The sequence below is a fragment of the Phoca vitulina genome, unplaced genomic scaffold (assembly GCF_004348235.1).
Source record: "Phoca vitulina isolate PV1807 unplaced genomic scaffold, GSC_HSeal_1.0 scaffold32, whole genome shotgun sequence".
Classification (NCBI taxonomy): Eukaryota; Metazoa; Chordata; class Mammalia; order Carnivora; family Phocidae; genus Phoca; species Phoca vitulina.
Genome location: NW_022589735.1, coordinates 17,704,815 through 17,726,881, shown reverse-complemented (window position 1 = coordinate 17,726,881; position 22,067 = coordinate 17,704,815). Strand labels below are relative to the sequence as shown.

Genomic DNA, 22,067 nt, shown 5'->3' with positions numbered 1-22,067 from the left:
CCATGTAGTAGGAGTAAGGCTCCCAGAGCAGAATTCCAGCTTGACCGGGAGACGTTGTTTCTCGTCTGTTTGGCTTTGGGTCATTGCTCAACACAGTTACCTTGTCCTTTCCACCAGGTGGTTGACCAGATTGATACCCTGACCTCCGACCTGCAGCTGGAGGATGAGATGACCGACAGCTCCAAAACGGACACCCTGAATAGTAGCTCCAGCGGCACAACGGCCTCCAGCATCGAGAAGATCAAAGTGCAGGCCCACGCACCCCTCATCAAGCCCCCCGCACACCCGTCTGCTATCCTCACCGTCCTGAGAAAGCCAAACCCTCCGCCGCCTCCCCCGCGGTTGACCCCTGTGAAGTGTGAAGACCCCCGGAGGGGGGCGCCGACGGTCAATCCCGTGAAGACGAATGGCACCCTCCTGCGAAACGGAGGCTTCCCCGGGGCACCCAACAAAATTCCAAATGGAGACCTCTGCTGCATACCCGCTAGTACCTTGGACAAGGCTCCCGGGCGGCCTCTGAAGCACAGACCTGAAAAAGACAGGTGCCCCCAGGCAGGGCCTCGGGAACGAGTTCGGTTTAATGAAAAAGTGCAGTACCATGGCTACTGTCCCGACTGTGACACCCGGTATAACATAAAAAACAGGGAGGTCCATTTACACGGCGAACCTGTCCACCCACCGGAAAAGCTTCCTCACCCAGGCCCCCCCCTCCCTCCTCCACCCCACCTCCCTCCTTTTCCACTGGAAAACGGGGGGCTGGGAATAAGCCACAGTCACAGTTTCCCCCCTCTCAGACCTGCAACTGTGCCTCCTCCCACTGCACCAAAACCACAGAAGACAATCTTGAGGAAATCAACCACTACAACAGTGTGATGTATGCCATTTCCAAAACCTTTTTGTTTTGTTGTTTTTTTATTTTAATTTCTATACTATAAACATAAAATAATAAGTAATGAGCACTTTCTACTCAAGCAATAAAAAGCCCAAATATATTAATCCTGCATTCAGCAAAGTGGCATAAAAACCACCTGGTAAGTATGCAGTATGTTGTTTATATCCCGGGTATACGGTGTTTAAACAGTTGCATTGTCGGAAACCACAGAACCATGAAAAAGCTGCGCTTATTGTTTCCTTCAACCGACCTATGATAAACGGTGACCTGTAGATTTCAAATGGTTTGATTTACTCTCAGAGATGGGATTAGTTTCATTTTATTCATGCCTAACTCATCTATGCATTAATAACATGTCATCCTCCTACCTTTGACCAGATGCTTTTTAGGAAGAAATTTTAATACCGAAGGACTATTTTATTATTTTTTCTAAAGATGTTTGTCACTAGTTTTACATTATGAAATGCTGAGAACAATACCAAAAAGTTTTATTTTCTATACTATACAATTATGATTATACGTTCTGCTATATCTGTAATGAAAGATTTTTGTCTGTGGAAATATCATATGTCAATAAACAACAGTACCTAATGGGAAAAGCACACGTTCCTCAGAGCGAAAACAAAGCAGTGGTTCATTGAATCCTGTGTTGATATTCATCAAAATGGGTAGCTACTCTGAAAGAGTTTGGAAAAGGTTATAGTGAGGATAGGGCAGCATTTTCTAGATTAAGTATCATTATCAGGTCATAAGTAGTACTTACACATCTTCGTATTATGTCTTGTGGTACCCCTAAGACCGCATGTTGAAGGTCTCATTGACCCAATACATGGCCAAGCCCTTTAGATCCTCCTCACACACAGCATCCCTCCCGGACACACCATAAACCAGGACATTGAAGCAGTGGGATGATTTGCCTCCTTCATCAGCAAATTCTCTGCCTCCCCAAGGGAATCCCTATTTATAAGAGAATCATAGCGGAAAATAAAGATGCTTCTGGAATAGGATGTTTTTAGTATCAGCCTTAATGCTCTTTTCCCTCAGAGTTGAAATATGCCAGTGGTCTTTGTTATTTTATAGAAGGAAGAGAAGAAATCCTTTCCTCCTGACATCTTACAAAGGTCCTTCTCTTAAGGCTAACTTGCCAGCTTATGTCACTTACTCACCCATGGATCAAGTTCACTTCCCAACTACTGTGATTTGGACTGATTGGATATTTTGCTCTGGAACTGGAAATGAGTTCATCTGTCCTAGAATCATGATGACAGGTGCATACCTGAACAAAAGTTGTCCTTTAAGTGGCAAGAGGAGAGGGAATTATCTTTGGTGAAAATTGGTTATAATAGCAGCTTAATAAAAAAATACTATAATCTTTTGGGCTATTTGGCTTTTGATCTCAAAACTTTAATTTTTGTTGCTACAGGGAGGTAGTCATTTCTCTGTTGCCTTTTTCAAGCCATATGATGGTAATCTGGAATACTGTTTTCCAACAACTTCCTATTAAAAGATGATAACATACAGAATGACAGAAAGAAAATAGGCATGACTTTTTGAAAGAACAATTAAATGAGTGAAAAAATAGAGGATGTCATGTTACAAATTTTCTCAGCATGATTTTCGTTCCTGTGTGTGTTGACCATGAAGATAACGCAAGCACAGTAAATCCCTCTTTTTTTTTCCCCAGAAAGTTACAGAACATAAGACCAATAATAAAGAAAAGCCATAATCTAAAATATATTAATCGTGTGATAAGTATGTTTAATAAATCTGACCCAAGTAAACACAGAATTGACTTCCCAAATACAAAACTAATATATTCTTAACTTTTTCATGCCTTCATTTAGACTTGATATAAACAAACCCAAGCTTTCATCATTTTCTAGATTTTAATAATTACTTCCTTTCAAATGTGCAGCCAGTGTTAGACCATATGGTATTATAAACAGTCTTTGAGGACACGCAGCTTTCTCCCTTCAGCTCATCTTCCCTTTGCAGCCAGTTATTGTGACCTAATAATTAGCTTCTCATTTGAAATTTTGACCCCTGTCAATGTCTGGAAGCCGGTCTGGATCTCAAGGTAAGAGCTTCCTAGCAACCACAAATCACTCACAGAGCAGATAACTGCAAGGAAGTGGGTTGAATAAGCTGACTAATTCAAGCTGATGGAAGAAGGACATTGAGCCAGGTCATTAGCCACAACCTAAGGGGCTCAAACTCATCTCTCTTTCTCGAAGTAGAGACAAAGGTATCCCGTGAACAACCATCTTTTTAAGTGTGATTGTTGACATTGCCAAGATGGCAATACCAGTTCTCATTCAACACATTTACAAGTAACCTTTGGCCTAGAAGACCAAGTTAAAGCCCAGCCTAAAAGAGTTAAGAGGTATTGAACTTTTCTTATTACAGTTTATTAAATCAGGATTAAATGTTAGATTATATCAGTGTTGGGACTTTCTTTTGAGTATATTTATTTCTTACATTATTTCATTTTTTTCTTCCATTAAGGTTTGGAATATATTGGGCCAATAGGGTTTGTTTTGCTTTGTTTTGTTTTTCCCCAATGGATCACTTGGAAACATTCCCCAGAACTTATGTCTTTAAATATATATAAACTTGTAAAACAGGGAAAGCAACTAACACATCATAATAAACTTAAAAAGTGTCATAAGTGGTCTTGCCATTTCTGTCATCAGCCAACATGGCTTTCAAAATTTAAATTCTCTAGTGTAGGCTCTGCGCATCATCCATTAAATCATCATAAAACGTGGCAAATAGTTGCTCTTCCCGAAGATCCCAAAGCAGAAATGCTTTCTGCAAACCCTTCAGGGCAGTTCTTTTTCCCAGTGTGCATTTGAAGACTTGTATTCCCACACAGACTGTGTACCCCTGAGTTAGCCTCCATCCTGTCTGGAAGGTAATGTCCCTACAAAATGTCCAAGGGTAATGCTGCTTACGGCAACATTCATTCAGAGTGAAAGGTAGAACATGGATTTTTTTTTTTTTTTTAAGTAGCATCTATTAATTAAATTGGAAAAGGAAAGGGTTTCTCTTGCTAAACAATAATGATCTCATTTGGGGGATGGGAGGTTATTGTATCTCGTCTGCTGAAAGGTGAAAAGAAAATAAAAATTGACCAAAGCTCTCTTCCATCCCCCAGTAGTTATGGCAGTTATAGAAGGAGATAAAACTGATATTTTTTAGGTCATGCTTAAGCTAAATTTAAAATATCTGCTCAAAAATACAGACATGTAAAAAGAGAAATTTACCACTCTTCCGATTTGTTATTATTATATTCATACCTTCCCTCATTAGCTTAACATTATTCTAGAAAAAAAAATGAGTGGTATTAACTGAAGTGGTTTAATTAACCTAAAAATTTTTGTGTTTGAATTACGCCTGCATCTAATTATTTAATGAATAAAGGAATAGGGCACTGTATTATATGACTTTCTTTGGACAGATGAGTAGTTGCTTTTAGCATTACCAAGAGCGGCAGCTACACACCATCTCTGAAACTATGCGAGACCTTTTATCTACAGATTCTAATTATATAGTTCTTTTTGGATGCTCCATGAAGAAAAGCCTGAGTAGCTCCACATGTATTTGCACTGGGAATGATGTAATCAAGTCTTTGAATCACTGTCTTGACTGAACTTTTTCCATGGAATATAGGCAATAATGCAGTGTCAAGTCTTCTAATTGTCCCAATTCAGTTTCTCCTGATTCACCGTTGGTAGCACATTTTGCTCTAATGTACACTCAAATTTGTAGCAGAAGATTGCCGTGTAATGTACTTTGGTACGTACTGAGGATTTCTAAGTGAGGAAATGATTTATGAGCAATAAAGTTGCATTAAAAACCCACATCACGTAATTAGATAAAGTGCACAGAATCTGACAATTACTAGACGCTATCACCAAATCACATGACACTTTCCGAGTCAGTCTGTAACTGTGACAGTGTATTTAAATGTTTAGGCTAAACATTTGGGACTTTGAGAATCGTTCAAGTTGCCTGATTCTGAAATAATGGCAGCTGTGATACCCATTAGCGCACACAGTGGTGTTGAACATAAAACTGCAGTTAGCCACGTCATCCTGGAGCAGTAATTATGTGGGGTGTCCTTTCTTGTGAAACCCTTGGATCTATCATTCTGGTCTTTTGGGGAAAAACTGAAGTGGAACATAAGGAAGCTCTGCAAATAACCCTCTCTGTAAAATGTAGTTAAATCAACATGGGGTATAGACTTGTGTAAGGACCACGGGAAAACAAAGAGGAAATACTGCTTATCATTTTGACTTCTAGATTGATCAAAGAGAGGTAAGCTACTAGTACTGTTTTCTGAAACTTTGCATACATTAGAGTTTCTCTAAGTTCTCCTATGAATGTATAAAACAGATGATATTACCCTGATCTATAAGAGAAGGAATCCAGGACCTCAGTTTCAGTATTTTGCCAAAATCAACCCCTTAGTAAGTGACTGAGCTGGCTTTTCATGCCAGGTTGACTCCCCATAATTTTCCCCCATAACATCACTATTTAATTATGTTCTTCATAGCCCTGAACTTTGCAAATCTTTCTTTTATTCTGAGCAGTTATTTTGACGCTTGAAAGGGGTTACCTAATCTTATTTTGACATTCTTAATATGTTTGATCTTTGCAGAATATAAAAGGGATTTCAGGCAATTTAGGAACCATCTAAAATGAATGAGCTGCTGAATAATGCCAGCCTCATTTTTTGTGGATTATATCAGCAGCTTCACCTTTCAGGTTTTTTTTCTGTAAGTTCAAAGGCTATTATTTTGGTTTCTTTGCCTAAGAGGTTCTGATTTCATAGTACTAATGCCATTTGACCCTGAATGTGTCACTTTCATTACTGGTATTTCATTTGTGAATTTCATCTATTTAATATTGACCCCTAAGCTAAAAATAGCAATTGATGCATTCTGGGGGAACCACTAGAGGACCAGTGCATTAGAGCTCTCTGTAATAAAAGACTTTACATCCTTTTGTTACTAGCCTATAGATACAATTTTCCACTGTTTGATAACGTAGTTGTCAATTCTTCTAACCACCAATGGAAATTTTGGACCAGCTAAATAAAACAACCATGGGCCCTGGGGTGGTTTCGGGTTGATATTGACAAGATATGTGATATCTAACCCTTGTCAAGGACTTACTTTGTGCCAAACATTCTTCTATGTGTTTTGTATGTATTATTTTTCCCTCGTTAACACCATTTTCCCTCGTAGCAACCCGGTATCTTAGACACTGTTGTTATCTACATTTTGCAAATGAAACTATGGCACCAGAGTGGGGCTGCCCAAGATGGTAGAGTCAAGAAGTGGCCAAGCCAGAATTGTAAGGTAGGCACTTAGCACCCATGGCCCAATTCTTCACCACCTTTCAGAACTGCCTGGAGCATAGCCCCTGCATTGTGCATGGGTCACCTGTGCTGCTGAAGGTCACCATGTCACTGGAACTAGTCTGAAGCTGTCAAAAGGTAGACCATGAAAAAGAAAAAGTGCATTTCTGTATAAGCCAAGATAGTCTAGGCCATGCTGTGGGAGCAAACAAATTTAGTATCTCAGGGGGACCTGAGTTATTTCTTTTTCACTCTAAGTTCATCCTGAGTCCGGGAGACTCCGCAGGCAGTCCTTCAGCAATATGGGATGCACTGGTGGTGTAGAACCACCATCTGGCCAACAGAGGACGGGGCTACCAGAGAGTCTTACCTGTGCGTTTACCTCAGCCCCTGTACACGTCGTTGGCCAAGTCCCCATATGCCCGAGAAAGGGAAGGAGATCTGCATATCCGTGGGTGCAAGTCACGCCTATCACCATTTCTAAGGGGTAATTTTTTGGTGTGTGTATAATTTGAATATATTATAGATTATTATAGACACCACCTTTCCTTTCCTTTTCATATTACTTGATGTTCATTTAATCTCAACATAAATTAGGATGACATCTGATTTTAAACAAAGATGGAGAGAAAAGAAGTGAACTTACAACAGCCCTGCTAAAAATTTAGTGGAGGGAATTGACAACATTTACTAAGATGAGAGATAAGTTCTATTGCGGCCTTCAGCTACCATATTTACACTCTCTGAGGATACTCACTACCTTACACTTTGTAGTTGGGCATTTTAGATCGCATACTGAATTTTCAGTAGTCAAATTTCCAAAGATCTCTTTTAGTAAATTAGGTTGCTATATGAATAATTATCCTTGTAAGAATAGATAAACCTAATTTGAAGACACTTAGTCATCCAGAATAGTCCAAAGAAATACGAAACTCTACTACAGAAATTTAGGCCATTGATGATGTAAATTATGACGTGTATTTATAATATTCATTTAGGCCACGGTGTATTAGGATAAAAATATAAACTTGAAAGTAGAAGGTCTGGATTTGAGTCTCAATTTTCCCAATTCCCAAGTGGTCCAGGTCAAATTGCAAAACCGGGTCTGAGGCTTGCTTTCAAATGAAGATAATGGTGCCCCTCTTTTCTACCTCAGAGGGCTCTTGAATCATTATCCTCCTCCCTTTGTATATTCTGGGCTCGCCCAATCCTGTTTTTACTTGTCAGGGGCAAGGACAGTAATATCAACAGGAGGATGCTGCCATTTTTGCACAAACCCCAAATGAACTTCTAAGACATCAGGACCATACGCTTAAGCTCTTTTGTAGGCAGCAAGGCTGAAAGGTAAAATAGACAAAGCCCCACAGACAGGCGACTTCAGGATGCAACAAGCTACTGGATAGGCAGAATCACCAAAGTATTCCACCTCATTCTTTGCATATGTCATTTATTTGTCCCAATTCCAACTCCTTCTTAATTCATGTCTCTCTTGAGGTCCCCAAAATAAAAATGATGTGCATTTCCCTTGCTTTCTTTTGTCTATTCCTTCACATGATCTTAGATCTCTACTTATTACCCACATTGCCCCTTTCACACATTTTATTTCTGCTAGAGTTACATGGACACACTTGACCATCCCCCACTATTTCCCAATTCCCTAATATCTTTCTCTGTTTCTGCTCTAAAGAGAGCAGATACATAACATAAACCTTCCAACATATTGTCATAAGGCCCTAATAATTTAACGAATGTGAAAGTACTTTATGAACAGTAAAACCTCAAACAAATGCCTGTCATTGTTATCATTTTGTGATACTTCTTATCAAATTCCTCTGCTCCTTGTTAATCAGGTAGATTGATTGGTATTTGCCTAAATTCATGCTAATGATATTTTATTCACGTCATTTATAAAGTAATTATTTTACTTACATGTTTTTATGCTTACTATGATCAAGGAAACTAATGATTTTCTTAGAACCTTGCCAGTTCATATGTAGAAGTCTCATTTTTGATTTATTAAATTTTATGAATTAGCAAGTCAGAAAATGAACATGATAGAAATCCTAGGTGACTATGACAGAAAGCACAGTTTATTAAACTGTTTTGACAAATGCAGCTTAGTTTTAATTTTTTATACTTAATAGCACATGAGTAAATTCATTTAGAATATAATTTGTCAACCTAATTAAAGTCTAATACCATTAGGCCTTTGTAAATCTTCTAAAAATGTTTGTTCAACTAGGATATTAAATCATCAGGCTTTTGTTTAAAAATGGTACATTTGTGATCAAAAACATCATTTATCAATGATATTATTAAAATCTGACAAAGCATTAATTTTGTTTTGTTTTAAACGAAGCCTGATGTATTTGAGTACATATTTCAGTGAGGTACCTTTCAGAAGGACTAAGAACTAAAGTTTTTGATCATAGCAATTAATGGATTAAGTATAAATAAATAAATATTGCTAATAAAAGCCCAAAATTATCATCCAGAACTTTTTCTACCAATTTAAACTCTTCAGGACAAAAATGAGATATTTGTATTTTCTTTACCTCCTTTTTAAAACTTCATAGTTGTAACCAAATGATAACTGTATTTCACTTGATATTTGAAATACACTACTGACATTGTTTTTTTATTTTTTTTCAATTTATTTATTTGACTGAGCCAAAGTTGGTTTACCTTTTTCCTCTCAAGTTGTTTTTTTTAATTTTTTAATTTAAACTCAATTAATTAACATATAATGTATTATTAGTTTCAGAGGTAGGGGTCAGTGATTTATCAGTCTTATATAATACCCAGTACCCATTACATCACGTACCCCCTTAATGTCCATCACTCAGTTACCCCATCCCTGCACCTCCCACCTCCAGCAGCACTCAGTTTGTTTCCATGATTAAGAGTCTCTTAGGGTTTGTCTCCCTCTCTGATTTCATCTTGTTTTATTTTTTCCTCTCTTCCCCTATGATCCTCTGTTTTGTTTCTTAAATTCCACATATGAATGAGATCATAGGATAATTGTCTTTCTCTGATTAACTAATTTCGCTTAGCATAATACCCTCTAGTTCCATCCACATCATTGCAAATGGCAAGATTTCTTTTTTTTGATGGCTGAGTAGTGTTCCATTTTATATATACACCACATCTTTATCCATTCATCAGTCGATGGACATCTGGGTTCTTTCCATAGTTTGGCTATTGTGGACATTGCTGCTATAAACATTGGGGTGCAGGTGCCCCTTTGGATCACTACATTTGTATCTTTGGGGTAAATCCCTAGTAATGCAATTGCTGGGTCGTAGAGTAGCTCTATTTTCAACTTTTTGAGGCACCTCCATACTGTTTTCCAGAGTGGCTGCACCAGCTTGCATTCCCACCAGCAGTGTAAGGGGTTCTCCTTTCTCTGCATCCTCACCAACATCTGTCATTTCCTGAGTGGTTAATCTTAGTCATTGTGACTGGTGTGAGGTGGTATCTCATTGTGGTTTTGATTTGTATTTCCCCGATGCCGAGTGATGTTGAACATTTTTTATGTGTCTGTTGGCTATTTGTATGTCTTCTTTGGAGAAATGTCTGTTTATGTCTTCTGCCCATTTCTTGACTAGATTATTTGTTCTTTGGGTGTTGAGTTTGATAAGTTCTTTATAGATTTGGCATTTTTTAAAAATAGATTTCTTTTCTGAAAGAACTTACCATTACAGAGAATTAATATTAAAAAGAACTCCTCCATATCACTTCCCAATAAATCTGAGCATCAAAGCTCCAATTTTCAGTTGTATTTAACTTCTGCCTCTCCTTTGTTCCTTTTATCCAAGTAATTTGGATTTTTTGCCAACTGTCCTTTTTTTCCTTTTCTTTCTTTCTTTCTTTCTTAAAAATTTATTCCCAGTGACACTCTATTCAGAGAGGCTTTTAGCCCCTCAATTTCAATGTTTCATTTGCTGCCTTCCCGGTCACTTGACCTTTTGCCTGAACGTCCACTCGATTCTGTAGATACCCAACAGAGAGACTTTTTTCTTTCATCATTTCATCTCAGCTGAGAAATTTCGAAAGCTCAGGACAATCTGCTATTTAAAATTCTTAAGTGGGCCTGGCAGTTCTAGCAAAAAACCCTTCCAAGGGCTTTTATAACCTCCCAATCCAGGGAACCCAACACTGGTAAGATTGCTCCAGCCAAGTGGTCTCCAGGACTGGCCCCCTGACATGAATTACTCATTTCCTATTGCCGCACCTTCTCTTGGCCATGTGCCCCGAGCCTGAAATAATTGCTCCTTTCTGTTGTGGTTTTGTAAATCTTGCTCCATAGATTCCCACCATTTAGCTGAATCGTTACCTCATCAATCAGCCAATCCATTCATCAAATAAAAAATTTAAAAATTTTAACAACACCACAATGGTAAAATGGGTACAACATAGGTAAAAATTCAAAAAGGAAAACATAAAGATGTATATGGAAAAAATAGGAATTAAATTAGTAATTAACTAGTAAATAAAGTGTATGTCTTCTCTTAAATTAACAAAGTTATGTAAAAGCAGTTATGATATCTGCTTTCACTGGTTAAAAAAAATAACATACAGTATCAAAGTAGAAGAAACTTACAGTCCCATCACTTAGTAGGTTAGGAAATTGACCTCCCAGTAGGACAAATAAACTCATGTAAATTCATGTACAGAAATATAAGTTTCTTCACTTGATATAAAATGTATTCCTTTTTTTAAGATTTAATTAATTAATTAATTTATTTATTTATTTATTTAAGACAGAGTGCATGAGAGCACATGAGTGAGCACAAGCAGGGTGGGGGGGAGCAAGGAGGAGGGGCTGAGGGGGAGGAATAGGGACAAGTAGACTCTGTGCTGAGCACAGAGCTGGAAGCTGGCTTGATCTCACAACCCTGAGATCATGACCTGAGCCAAAATCAAAGTGAGATGCTCAACCGACTGAGCCACCCAGGCGCCCCAGAAATTTATTCCCATTAACTTAAAACAAGCAGTTTCCAGTAGAAGACAGATGGCTATATATTGGTGTGTGAGAATCAAGTCTTGGCAAAGGAGAAGAACGCGTAAGAAATTATGAGCTAATAATGTAAAGTACTGTCACATATGCAGAAAGTGCTAGGCTAAAGGAAGAAGGAAGGGAAGTGAAAAGGAAATTGAAATGAAGAGCAATTAAAATCTTATACTTCAATGAATACAAGAATACAAGGGAGAAAATGAAGGTTATGCACTTAATATATGAAGGTTTATTTGTCCTTTTTATCATTTCAACAAAGATTCTATAACACACCAGTCATATATTTCATGTTTTTATTTTTTTAATTTGAAGGTACACTCTACTTTAACAGCATGAGAAAAAGCCACTTTTTCCTCCCAAGATGTATATAGCAGAGAAGAGGGATTGCGGAGAGACAATTCTACCTGTAAATGTTCCCATAAGAATGAGGCTTTCAGTTGGGTTTATATTTAGTCTTTCAATTGCATGCATTTCAGATCCACCTTGCCCTAAGCTCTATCCAAGTCACTAGGATGATGTAATGGGGACAGGAATGAAAGCTTCCTGCTGGCAAGGACCGCAGTGCCAGATTCAAAAACAAAAGCGGTAAATAACAATTTGCTACTGGAATTGTGTCCAAGACATTCTTAAACCACCCTAAATCTGCCTCCACTTACTGGAATCAATACACAAAGTTACATGACTTTTATTCCCATTGAGAAAATTCGGATTGTTTTTTCATGGTTTTGTCCAGTATTCTCTTCTTCTTCTTTCTAAGGATTTCCTTATTTATTAGAGAGAGAGAGAAAGGGGGAGAGAGGGAGAGAGAGAGAGAGAGAGAGAGAGAGCATGAGGGGGGGGGGCAGAGGGGGAGAATCTCAAGCAGACTCTCTGCTGAGCGCCGAGCCGGAAATTGGGCTCCATTTCATGACCCTGAGATCATGACCTGAGCCAAAACCAAGAGTCCGGTGCTCCACCAACTGAGCCACCCAGGCACCCGGTTTTGTCCAGTATTTACATCAAATGTGTTTCCCAAGACTAGCTAACCTAAACCTCAGGTTTTATTTCTGGGAGAGTTAGCTGTCATGTGAACCAGGAGTAGGCAACATTCTTTCTCCAGTGCTTGATAAAATTGCTTTGATAAAGATACAGCAGCCATCTCAATATGTATCTGTGGACTGAATTCATAGATCAAACAATAAGGTGTAAAGTGTTGTATCGATTACTTCCTATTCTCATAGCTTTTTCTATTGCGCTTATTAAATGCATTGTCCTTACAGTGGGCAGATTGGAGAGATCTCCAATAGCCTGAAAAGGCTATTTTTATTTACTTATTATTTTTTAAAGATTTTATTTATTTATTTGACAGAGAGAGACACAGCGAGAGGGGAACACAAGCAGGGGGAGTGGGAGAGGGAGAAGCAGGCCTCCCGAGGAGCAGGGAGCCCGATGCAGGGCTCGATCCCAGAACCCTGGGATCATGACCTGAGCCGAAGGCAGACGCCCAAGGACTGAGCCACTCAGGTGCCCCTGAAAAGGCTATTTTTATGTCCTTGGTTCAGTTGTGTGAGTTTCCTCATTGATAGTTTTAAAGTGTGACATTTACTTAGCTTACAGTTATAAAGGTTAGTTGTAATAAATTTCCTAATCCATAAAATGAGGGAAGATACTCTGTAGTTCTTGTAACCTATGGGCTGATATTAAAAGCTGCTGATGACTTTATACACACTCATCTTTTGGAGAACAGGGCAATGGGGTTGGATTTGGCAGTATATACTACCTCAAGATATCTTAGAAACTTTTCTTTCCTTTTTTCCCCAGTATTATGTATTCCCTCAGAGTTTTTTTTTAATTACATTGTTATGGTTACCATGTTTTTTTAACAATTAGTTTTTATATGGCTCTTTGCTGTACTAGGATATGAGCCTCTCTAGGACTTGGACCATAATCTATCGTTCTTTCTTTCTTTCTTTCTTCTTTCTTTTTCTTTTCCTTTCTTTTCCTTTCTTTCCTTTTTCCTTCCTTCCTTTCTTTCTCTTTTTTAATTAAAAAAATTTTTATTATTTATTATTATTATTTTACCTTTTAACCCTTTCACCCTTTTCTCCTCAGCCCCGGTCTCCAGCAACCACAAATCTGTTCTCTGTATCTATGAACTTGGGTGTTTTTGTTTGTTTTTTAAGATTCCACACATATACTACCTCAAGGTGTCTTCGAACTTTTCTACAATGAATTAGATACTGACGATGCATCAAAGTGTAAGCAAACGCAGAAATTTGTTTTCCTGTCAAAATTGAAACACAGAAGTAATATAGGAACACGGGCTCTAACAGTCCTTTCTGAACTTCCTAGGAAAAAAGTTTCTTAAGGAAGAGAAGAAGCAAAACCCAAGGGAGGTGGTGGAGAAGGTTAAAGAGACACTTGTAGATTCTGGGGGAGATAATGCTGTGAGAAATTTTCACCTGATCTTGGATCTTGGAAATGGATAGCCATGGGGGCAAGGTTTCTATGAATATGGGAAATGGACTTCATTGGCTTGAGGTTCTTTGTTTTTTGTTTTTTTGTTTATTTTGTTTTGTTTTGTTTTTTTCCTCTCTCTCCTTTTTTGGCCTGGGGACGTGTTGCAAATCTGAAAGAGTACAGGGGTCCTATAAAAGAGTGGTACAAAAGAGAACCTGGTTTTATTTTCCAGATGGAGAGATGAAGAGATCTGAGAATATATGTTCTAAAAACCCTTAGCATTTCATGGTATAGAAACTATAGCACTACCGTGCTGAGGAATATTTTAGAACGAAGGGTATTCCCTTGCTTGGTGCTGATGAGACTTCACAATCACCTGGGAAGGTTTACAAGCTGAGGCCCATCCTGGACCAATGAAATCAGAATCTCCCCATGGGGGGCCCAAACTTCAGATTTTAAAATTACTCAGGTGATTCTAGGATGTCCACATGCTTAAAAACCTCTGAATCATAGTAAACAAAAAATGGTACCCAAAACGCTACATCTGGTATTCATTATTTCATCCTAATTGCAATAGTATGAAATCAGTACTTACGGAGTCTATTTACACCTTTCTTTTCCATATGAGCAAGAGACAGGAAGATATTTAGAAATCTACATTTTAGAGAGCTTAAGTGGAGCATTAAAATCTTGTTTCGGTTAATGCAGCATTAAAAAAAGGTAATTAGTTCCTGAGCTAGAGATGCCTTTAAGGTAAATTTAAAGTGGGGAATATGTGTGTTTTATGTATTAGCTTACCTCTCAAAGTTTCTGTGATTCCCTGGGTCAATGTCTATTTCAAGAAGTGAAAGGTAAAATTTTATATTAAATTGCAACAAAACCCAAAAGTTGAATTGTGTGCATTTTAAGAGTATTGCTTAAGTGTTAGTAACGTGCTTAGGTATCAGTAATTTTGAACTGTTTACAAATATAGAATATTACTCCAATTTTAGGACATTAATTCATTATCAGGCAGCTGTTATTCAGATTGTTGATGGTATCTTTAAGCTGAAGTATCAAATATAATATCCTGACATTGTCAGAAATCTTATATTATTATGACCTCCCTCGATTTCTACTTCTCTACCACTATTATCAATTGTAATACATTATTTTGATACTTTCCACATGTGCTTTAAACAAACGTCAAGTGTATTTCATTTTTATGGGACGGAAGTAGGAGTCAATCCTCAATGTTTAGAAAACATTCTTCATAACTTCTTTGAAAATTATATATTCTATTATGTTTATCTTCTAGAATCAGCTTCTATTTTCCAGACTAGCTTGAACAAACTTGAAATTTTTCTTTATTCCTTTTTTGTGCTCTTCGGCTAAGGAAGTAAAGGTCAATTTCTTTTTTTTTTATATTCAGGACATAAGTAAGAACATATCATTAAAAGTATTCAAAATCTATGCTAAATATTAAAGATATTGGAGCACCTGTGTTGTTCAGTTGGTTAAGCGTTTCTGCTCAGGTCATGATCTCAGGGTTGTGGGATCCAGCCCTGCATGGGGCTCCGCACTCCGTAGGGTGTCTGCTTGAACTTCTCTCCCTCTCCCTCTGCCCCTCCCCTTCCACTTATTCACTGTCTCTCTCTCAAATAAACAGATCTTTTAAAAAATGATAAATAAGATACCAACAACTATAAATAATTCACAGTGCTCTTTTCTGCTCCTGTGATAATTAATTACTCTTAGAAATAAATATTGCGGGCGCTTGGGTGGCTCAGATGGTTAAGCGTCTGCCTTTGGCTCAGGTCATGATCCCGGGGTCCTGGGATCGAGTCCCTCATCGGGCTCCCTGCTCCTTGGGAGCCTGCTTCTCCCTCTGCTTCTCTCTCTCTCTCTCTGACTCTCATGAATAAATAAATAAAATCTTTAAAAAAAAGAAATATTGCCAGTTAATAAATTTGAACTGAAGCCTGTGATAGGATGATGTAGATAGAAAACAGTAGCAAAACATCTCAATCTAAAAAAAAATCATTAAATATCCCAACAGAGAAAATCTTGGTATGTCTGTGATTACTTATTACATAACAGAAGAGGCATCTTTGAGAAAGCACTTTCATTTAAAAATTCATATTGTATCTTTTAGCATTCCCCTTTAACAGTCATGTAGCAAAGTCCAGAGAAATGTGATTAATTACAGTGAGTATAAAAAATGGCTCTAAACAGTCTTAGGAGTGATCCCAGTGAAGAATCAAAAGAGAGGAGACCATTTTCATATTTATGAAAATCGAACTGAAAGTGACTTGTATTTTATTCTTTCCTAACTCAGCAACTTGGAAGAAGGATTTCTTTAACTTCGGAGCACATTTAGAGTAAAAGGTACTTTGAGAATTTACATTTGATACCGCTGAGCATGTCATCCACAAGCCTTTTTATTTTTTTTAATTTTACTTTCTTATGTTATGTTAGTCACCATACAGTAATCATTAGTTTTTGATGTAGTGTTCCATGATTCATTGCTTGCGTATAATACCCAGTGCTCCAAAGCCTTCTGATGTGAGGACACTCCAGTGTTCTTGCTTCATGATTTTATCAGTTCCTAAAGACAAAACTTGCAGTCTGGCTTTGGGAACCGATTTGCCCTTTCTTCTGTGGTGTGGATGGCACTGTGCTGAGGCTGGAGACCTTTCCAGTCCTCTGACCAGTACCCACCTGTCAAGGCCCCATCATTGTTTATTGGTGCTAATGTGGGCCATTCAAGCCAACTGAGCAAATGCTAGAAATAGAACTTGCTGTTAGATTCCTTGAGTCTATTCTTCCATAAAAAAACCATACACACACATGAGGGATTTTTTTTTTTTAAGTTTTTTACACTATCATAACACTATACTGATCTTTGAAAAGAGGCATTTGGGATTTTCAGGGACCTCTGGTCAGAGGTTTGTGTGATTTGAAAGAGGGAGAGAGAGAAGGTAACGTCTATTAAGTAACCACATTGGGTATCTTACATATGCTGTATTTCATCTTTATAACAACTCTTGTCAAAGAAAAATTGCACCGGATAGGTTCAACAGGCAGGGATGACTTTGTTCAAGACAAGTGCAGTAGGGGTCAAGACTAGCAGTGAAGGAAAAGACTGAACTCTCCCCAACTGAAAAGGCAGACAGACGAGGGTTCAGCGCTGTGGTGAGCCGGGGTGGGGGACCTTCACCTGGGGAGGATGGTCAATGTGATTAGACCGTCTGTTTTGGCTGTTTGGTGCTTATTGAAATGAGGCTCCCCACCCCCCGCCTCCGGAGATGCAAAGATAGGGGCACAGGTGGTGTTATTCTTGATTATGGTTCCAGAGGATGGCTCTAGATTGAGAAAGACGTGCCTGAGTGGTGAGCCTGGCAGGAGACCAAAAGAAGATTCCCATCTCAAAGGGCAGAGAATGAGTTTATAACTGAAAGTTGTCTAAAGTAAATGCTCTCTGAAGAGGGAGGTCGGAGCCCGGTAGTCAGGAAGAAACCTGTCAAAAGTTTAGTCATGCTGAGCGGAAGTTATGGCCATCTTGACCATCTTTAAGGTAAATGTTTATTCCTCTTGTTACTAGGACACTGGACCTTGAGGGCTTGTTTATGTGCCCTAGGTCTCCCAGGTGTTAAGTGTTAAGCGTTGTGACTCAATCCTAATTCTCATCTCCTCCAAAACCTGTGTATTTCCCAGCACATAGTTCAGCCTTGTCAGAATGCCAGGCAAGAGGACCCTGGGCACGTAGGAATTTTCCAAGAGTGCGTTCTTAAATAGTTGCCTAAAGCTCTCCAGCTCCTATAGGGAAATGATCTCTGAAGAGGTTTGTTCATCTAAAACTATTGCATGCCCATGTTCTATAGGTTTCACCGGTCTGAATATCTTATGGGCTTAAAAGCAGCTGCAACTTTAAGATAAGAGCCTCCTCCAATGCCTGTTTGTTTTTCTGCATTTCTAATAAAGGTGTCTTAGGGGCTGCAAATAATTCTCTTAGGATGTTTGTGAAAGAGCTCGAGGAAATTTCTAGTTTTGCCTCTTACATTGAAAACCGTGGGTAATGCTTAGGAGTAGGCACCATTTTTGATAAGGGGGAGAAAGAGAAGAAAGAAAATTAAAACAACTCTTAATAAAGGGAGTTGTTTTCACTCAAATCTTGAGAGAAACAAGGTAAGAAACAGTTTTCAGGGGCTCCCAAGGGTAAGGGGCCATTCTGTGGCATTTCCCAATAAGGCTTGGAGGCCCAGAAATCAACACTAGGTTCTGATTCTCATGGCGGGTTATAAACCGATGGCCCAGGGAGACTCGCATCTTCTTCTCAATTGGCTACTCACGGGTTTTTAGCCTCTAAGAATAGAAGAAAACACTGAAGTTTCTCTGCATAGGATCAGCATCCCTGAAAATATTTAACATTTTCACTTTAATAATTTTAGTCTTGATTTATAGTTTATCCAACGACAACTATCTATTTTGTCAGGGTTTTTGGTGACAGTGGAAGACACCTCTTTTCCCCTCAGTGAAATCTCTTTTTGAATTAACTGCCAGAGTCATACCTTCACTTTCCCGGTCATGAATGTACCGTAAGAAAAGGTGTTCATTCTTCCTTGATTTTAATCTTAGAATAGATGAAAGACAACAATACTCCCCCCCTCCTTTTTTTGGACAATAAATGCACCAAAGGCTTAGAAAATTCCAATCAAGTGCTCTAATCATGGCTATCAGTTATTTATTTCACCTTTTCCATAGACTGGTGATAACTTGCTTTTCTTCTATGAAAAAGGGTCATTTTCTTTTACAATAGTACTAATGAACTCCTGGTTGGATTTTAATTACCAGGAGATGGTTTTCTTAGGATACTTGGAGTGACATTATCTTAAAAACATCTTTACTTGAATATGCCAGTGTTCTGGTAACCCTCAGGAGAAGATAAAAATGTTATTATTTCAAAAAATGTTATTATTGTTGTTGAGCAGATAAAATGGAAAGTTAAAGGAGACACTTGTAATTTTATGAGGTACAAGGAGCCATTTTCGAGGACTGTAAACCCCAAGAGGAAGATGATTGTGGGCTTGTATGAAGTATGTCTATTTCAAAAGAACATCAGAATTAGAGGAAATGAACATGCACAATTAGAATTTTTTAAAAGTTTGGGGAAATAGAACACAGAATTAAAGAAGGTACAGGCGCATTATCAAACACATTTAGTTTAAATTATCCTGTAGTTGCAATGGTGTCCTCAGGCCATTCTTAATTGATCATTTGCAAATGATGTTAATATTTGCAGTGAGATTTTTCAGGGAAGAATCTGATCATTATTCCAAATATCTTCTGGATTTATTTTCAGTCTTTGCATTCCTTTAAAAAATCCGCATAATTATATCTCATTATATATGACCATCTCTTTCTGGAAAAGGTTTTACAACAAAGAAACCACTTTTTTTAACACAAAATAGCGAAATGGAGCCCTTTGATCTTAGCTTGATATTTCAAAACGAGAGTAGCCTGCTTTAACCAACATTAGTTTTGATAGTGGTTTGTTTTCAAATTCATAGTGCTTTGCTACAAGTTGATATATTGAAGGGTTTTGAACTTATAAAATGTATGTCCTTCTGGAAGCCGATAGAAATTTAGAAATATCACAGTTATCTTGAAATAAGGACACTGTTTCTCTTGCGATAGTAGAGTCTGAATTATAGGTTCTTCCGTAATGGTGTAAATAACAAGATCTTCCCAATGAAGTTTTCCAGTGTGTGTTTTGGAGGGAGATTTATAGTTTACATTTCCTTGTATAGCTTTACACTCACTTGGATACATACCTGGGTTTACTCCTCACTAGCCCATCTGCCTCCAAAATCCACATGGTTTTCTTCTGTCCTCACATCTTCATAATCATATAAACCTCATAATCACGTGAAGTGCAAGAAACATCACCCACCTTCTCCCAGGTATGCCCAATCTCATTAAGAGAACAGGTATCTCCATAGCACGAGTGATTACTGTATTCATTTTCCATTGCTGCTGTAGCATGTACAAACTCAGTCGCTTAAAACACAAATGTAGGGGCGCCTGGGTGGCTCAGTCGGTTAAGCGACTGCCTTCGGCTCAGGTCATGATCCTGGAGTCCCTGGATCGAGTCCTGAATCGGGCTCCCTGCTCGGCAGGGAGTCTGCTTCTCCCTCTGACCCTCCCCCCTCTCATGCTCTCTCTCTCTCTATCTCATTCTCTCTCAAATAAATAAATAACATCTTTAAAAAAAAAAAAAAACACAAATGTATTATAATTCCTGTAATCAGAAATCTGAAATGGGTTTCACTGGTCTAAAATCAAGAAATCGGCAAGGCTGTGTTCCTTTGTGGAGGCCCCAGAGGCAAATTCCTAGGCCTTTCCCAAGTTCTAGAGGTGGCCTACATTCCTTGGTTCATGACCCCTTCGTCGTCAAAGCCAGCAATGCCTGGGTACGCCTCTCACGTAGTACGGCTTTGACCCTGGCTCTTCCGCCTCTCTTCTACACATTTAATGGAGTCACATGATTACCTTGGGCCCACCTGGATAATCCAGAATGATTTCCCATCTCAAGGGGGGTTGATGAGCAATTTCTAGTTCATCTTCAACCTTATCCTGCCCTTTTCCATGTAACCTAACATAGTCATAGATGTCTGCAAGCAGGATACGGATATTTTTGGAGGGCCATTATTCTGCCTACCACAACAACAATTATTTTACTTACTTGTTGACCCATTTTTTGCTGTTTGCTCTCACTGGAATATTAACTCAGTGGAAATGGTAATCATGTCTGTCTCTTGCTAGTGCTCCAATACTGGTTGAGTGAAGACTGAATACATGCATGGAAAAAGAAAAAGTACCTAGTGTGCTGTTTGTAAGGGTTTAGGGTACACGATGAACACTGCCTCTCTAACCTGTGTTAGGAACCTTTGAGATATACACAAAGGTCCCACGTAAAGATATCAATAGGTTACCTTTATTACTGATCAAAGCTAGAGGGGAGGTTTGGGCCTATCGTCCTGTGGATTTATAACTTCGGGATTGAAAAGACTCAGCTCCCAAGTCTGAAGCAGTGCAGAACAAAGGCCTGCTTCTGTTTAGGGTGCAGATTCTGTAGTGCTCAGGATCAAGTGCATGAGAATACCTGCTCTGAGCAGACATACCTGCAAAGAGGAGGGAGCTGAACTGAGTGTGATCATTCCCTCTTCCAAATTCACCTGAAGATCATTCAAGTTTCTTCTCTTAGGGAAAAATGAGGGACTGGCAGACCAAGGTCAGGGGTGTCACTCCATGGAGTCCCTCCCATGGCTTAAGTGAAAGAAAACATGCTAAATTGTCAACCTTCATTCAACCACATGTGCTAGTGCTTTTTTTCTTTTCTTTTTTTTTTTTTTTACTTTTTATTTATTTGAGAGAGAGAGCACAGAAAGAATGAGAGAGAGAAGCAGACTCCCTGCTGAGCAGAGAGCCCGGCGCGGGGCTTGATCCTGGGACGCTGGGATCATGACCTGAGCTGAAGGCAGATGCCTAACTGACTGAGCCACCCAGAAGCCTCTTCTTTTTTTTTTTTTTTTCCCTAATGATGAGCTTCTGACTCTATGTCAGTGCTCTGTGGATTAGTCCTGGTCGGGCTATATCCAGGCTCCTGAAAATATGTTCTTATTTTTTTAATGTTTTATTTATTTGAGAGATAGAGAGATAGAAAGAGCGCAAGGGAGAGGGAGAGAGAAATCCAAGCAGACTCCACACTGAGCTCGAAGCCTGACTTGGGGCTTGATCTCACGACGCTGAGATCATGAGTTGAGCTGAAATCAAGAGCCAGACACTTAATCAACTGAGCCACTCAGGTGCCCCCTTAAAATACATTCTTTAACCTCATTACATAAATGGACCTACAACCTATACATACTCCATACATTATAACTTGCCTTTCATGGGCTAGAGAAAGAATGTCCTGACCCCTCTAGATATGCTTTCAGATATACAGATTAATTATCCTTTTATAACATAAACAAGAATATATTAAATATAAAAAGACTCAGCATTAATTTCAGGATCTTTGTAGCTCTCCATTTAAAAAATTATAAAATCAATATGGTATAATATAATAATATGACATAATAATGTAATATATTCCTGGAATCAGGATATGGACATCTTTGGGGAGACATTCTTCTGCATATCATAGTTACAACTATTTTACTTGTTTCCTTGTTTTTGTTAATTATCCTTCCTTCCCTCCTTCCTTCCTTTCTTCCTACCCTCCTTCCTTCCTTTCTTCCTCCTTCCTTCCTTCCCTCCTTCCTTCCTCCTTCCTCCCTTCCTTCCTTCCTTCTTTCCTTCCTTCCTTCCTT

At 38.6% G+C, this 22,067-nt stretch overlaps 1 protein-coding gene across 2 annotated transcripts in view; it reads left to right on the top strand.

Moving 5' to 3' along the window:
• The window catches only part of PRR16 (proline rich 16), a 297,598-nt gene that overhangs the window by 194,958 nt on the left and 80,573 nt on the right, over positions 1 to 22,067 (top strand). Inside the window, exon 2 of one of the 2 annotated variants that reach the window (XR_004301922.1) lies at positions 118 to 1,031. Coding sequence is in view for 1 of the 2 variants with exons in the window: in XM_032425270.1 (XP_032281161.1) it covers positions 118 to 873 (756 nt within the window). In the remaining variant the exon portion in view is untranslated. Of the gene's footprint in view, positions 1 to 117; positions 8,932 to 22,067 lie in introns of those variants that run through there. The other variant, XM_032425270.1, reaches the window with a different exon arrangement.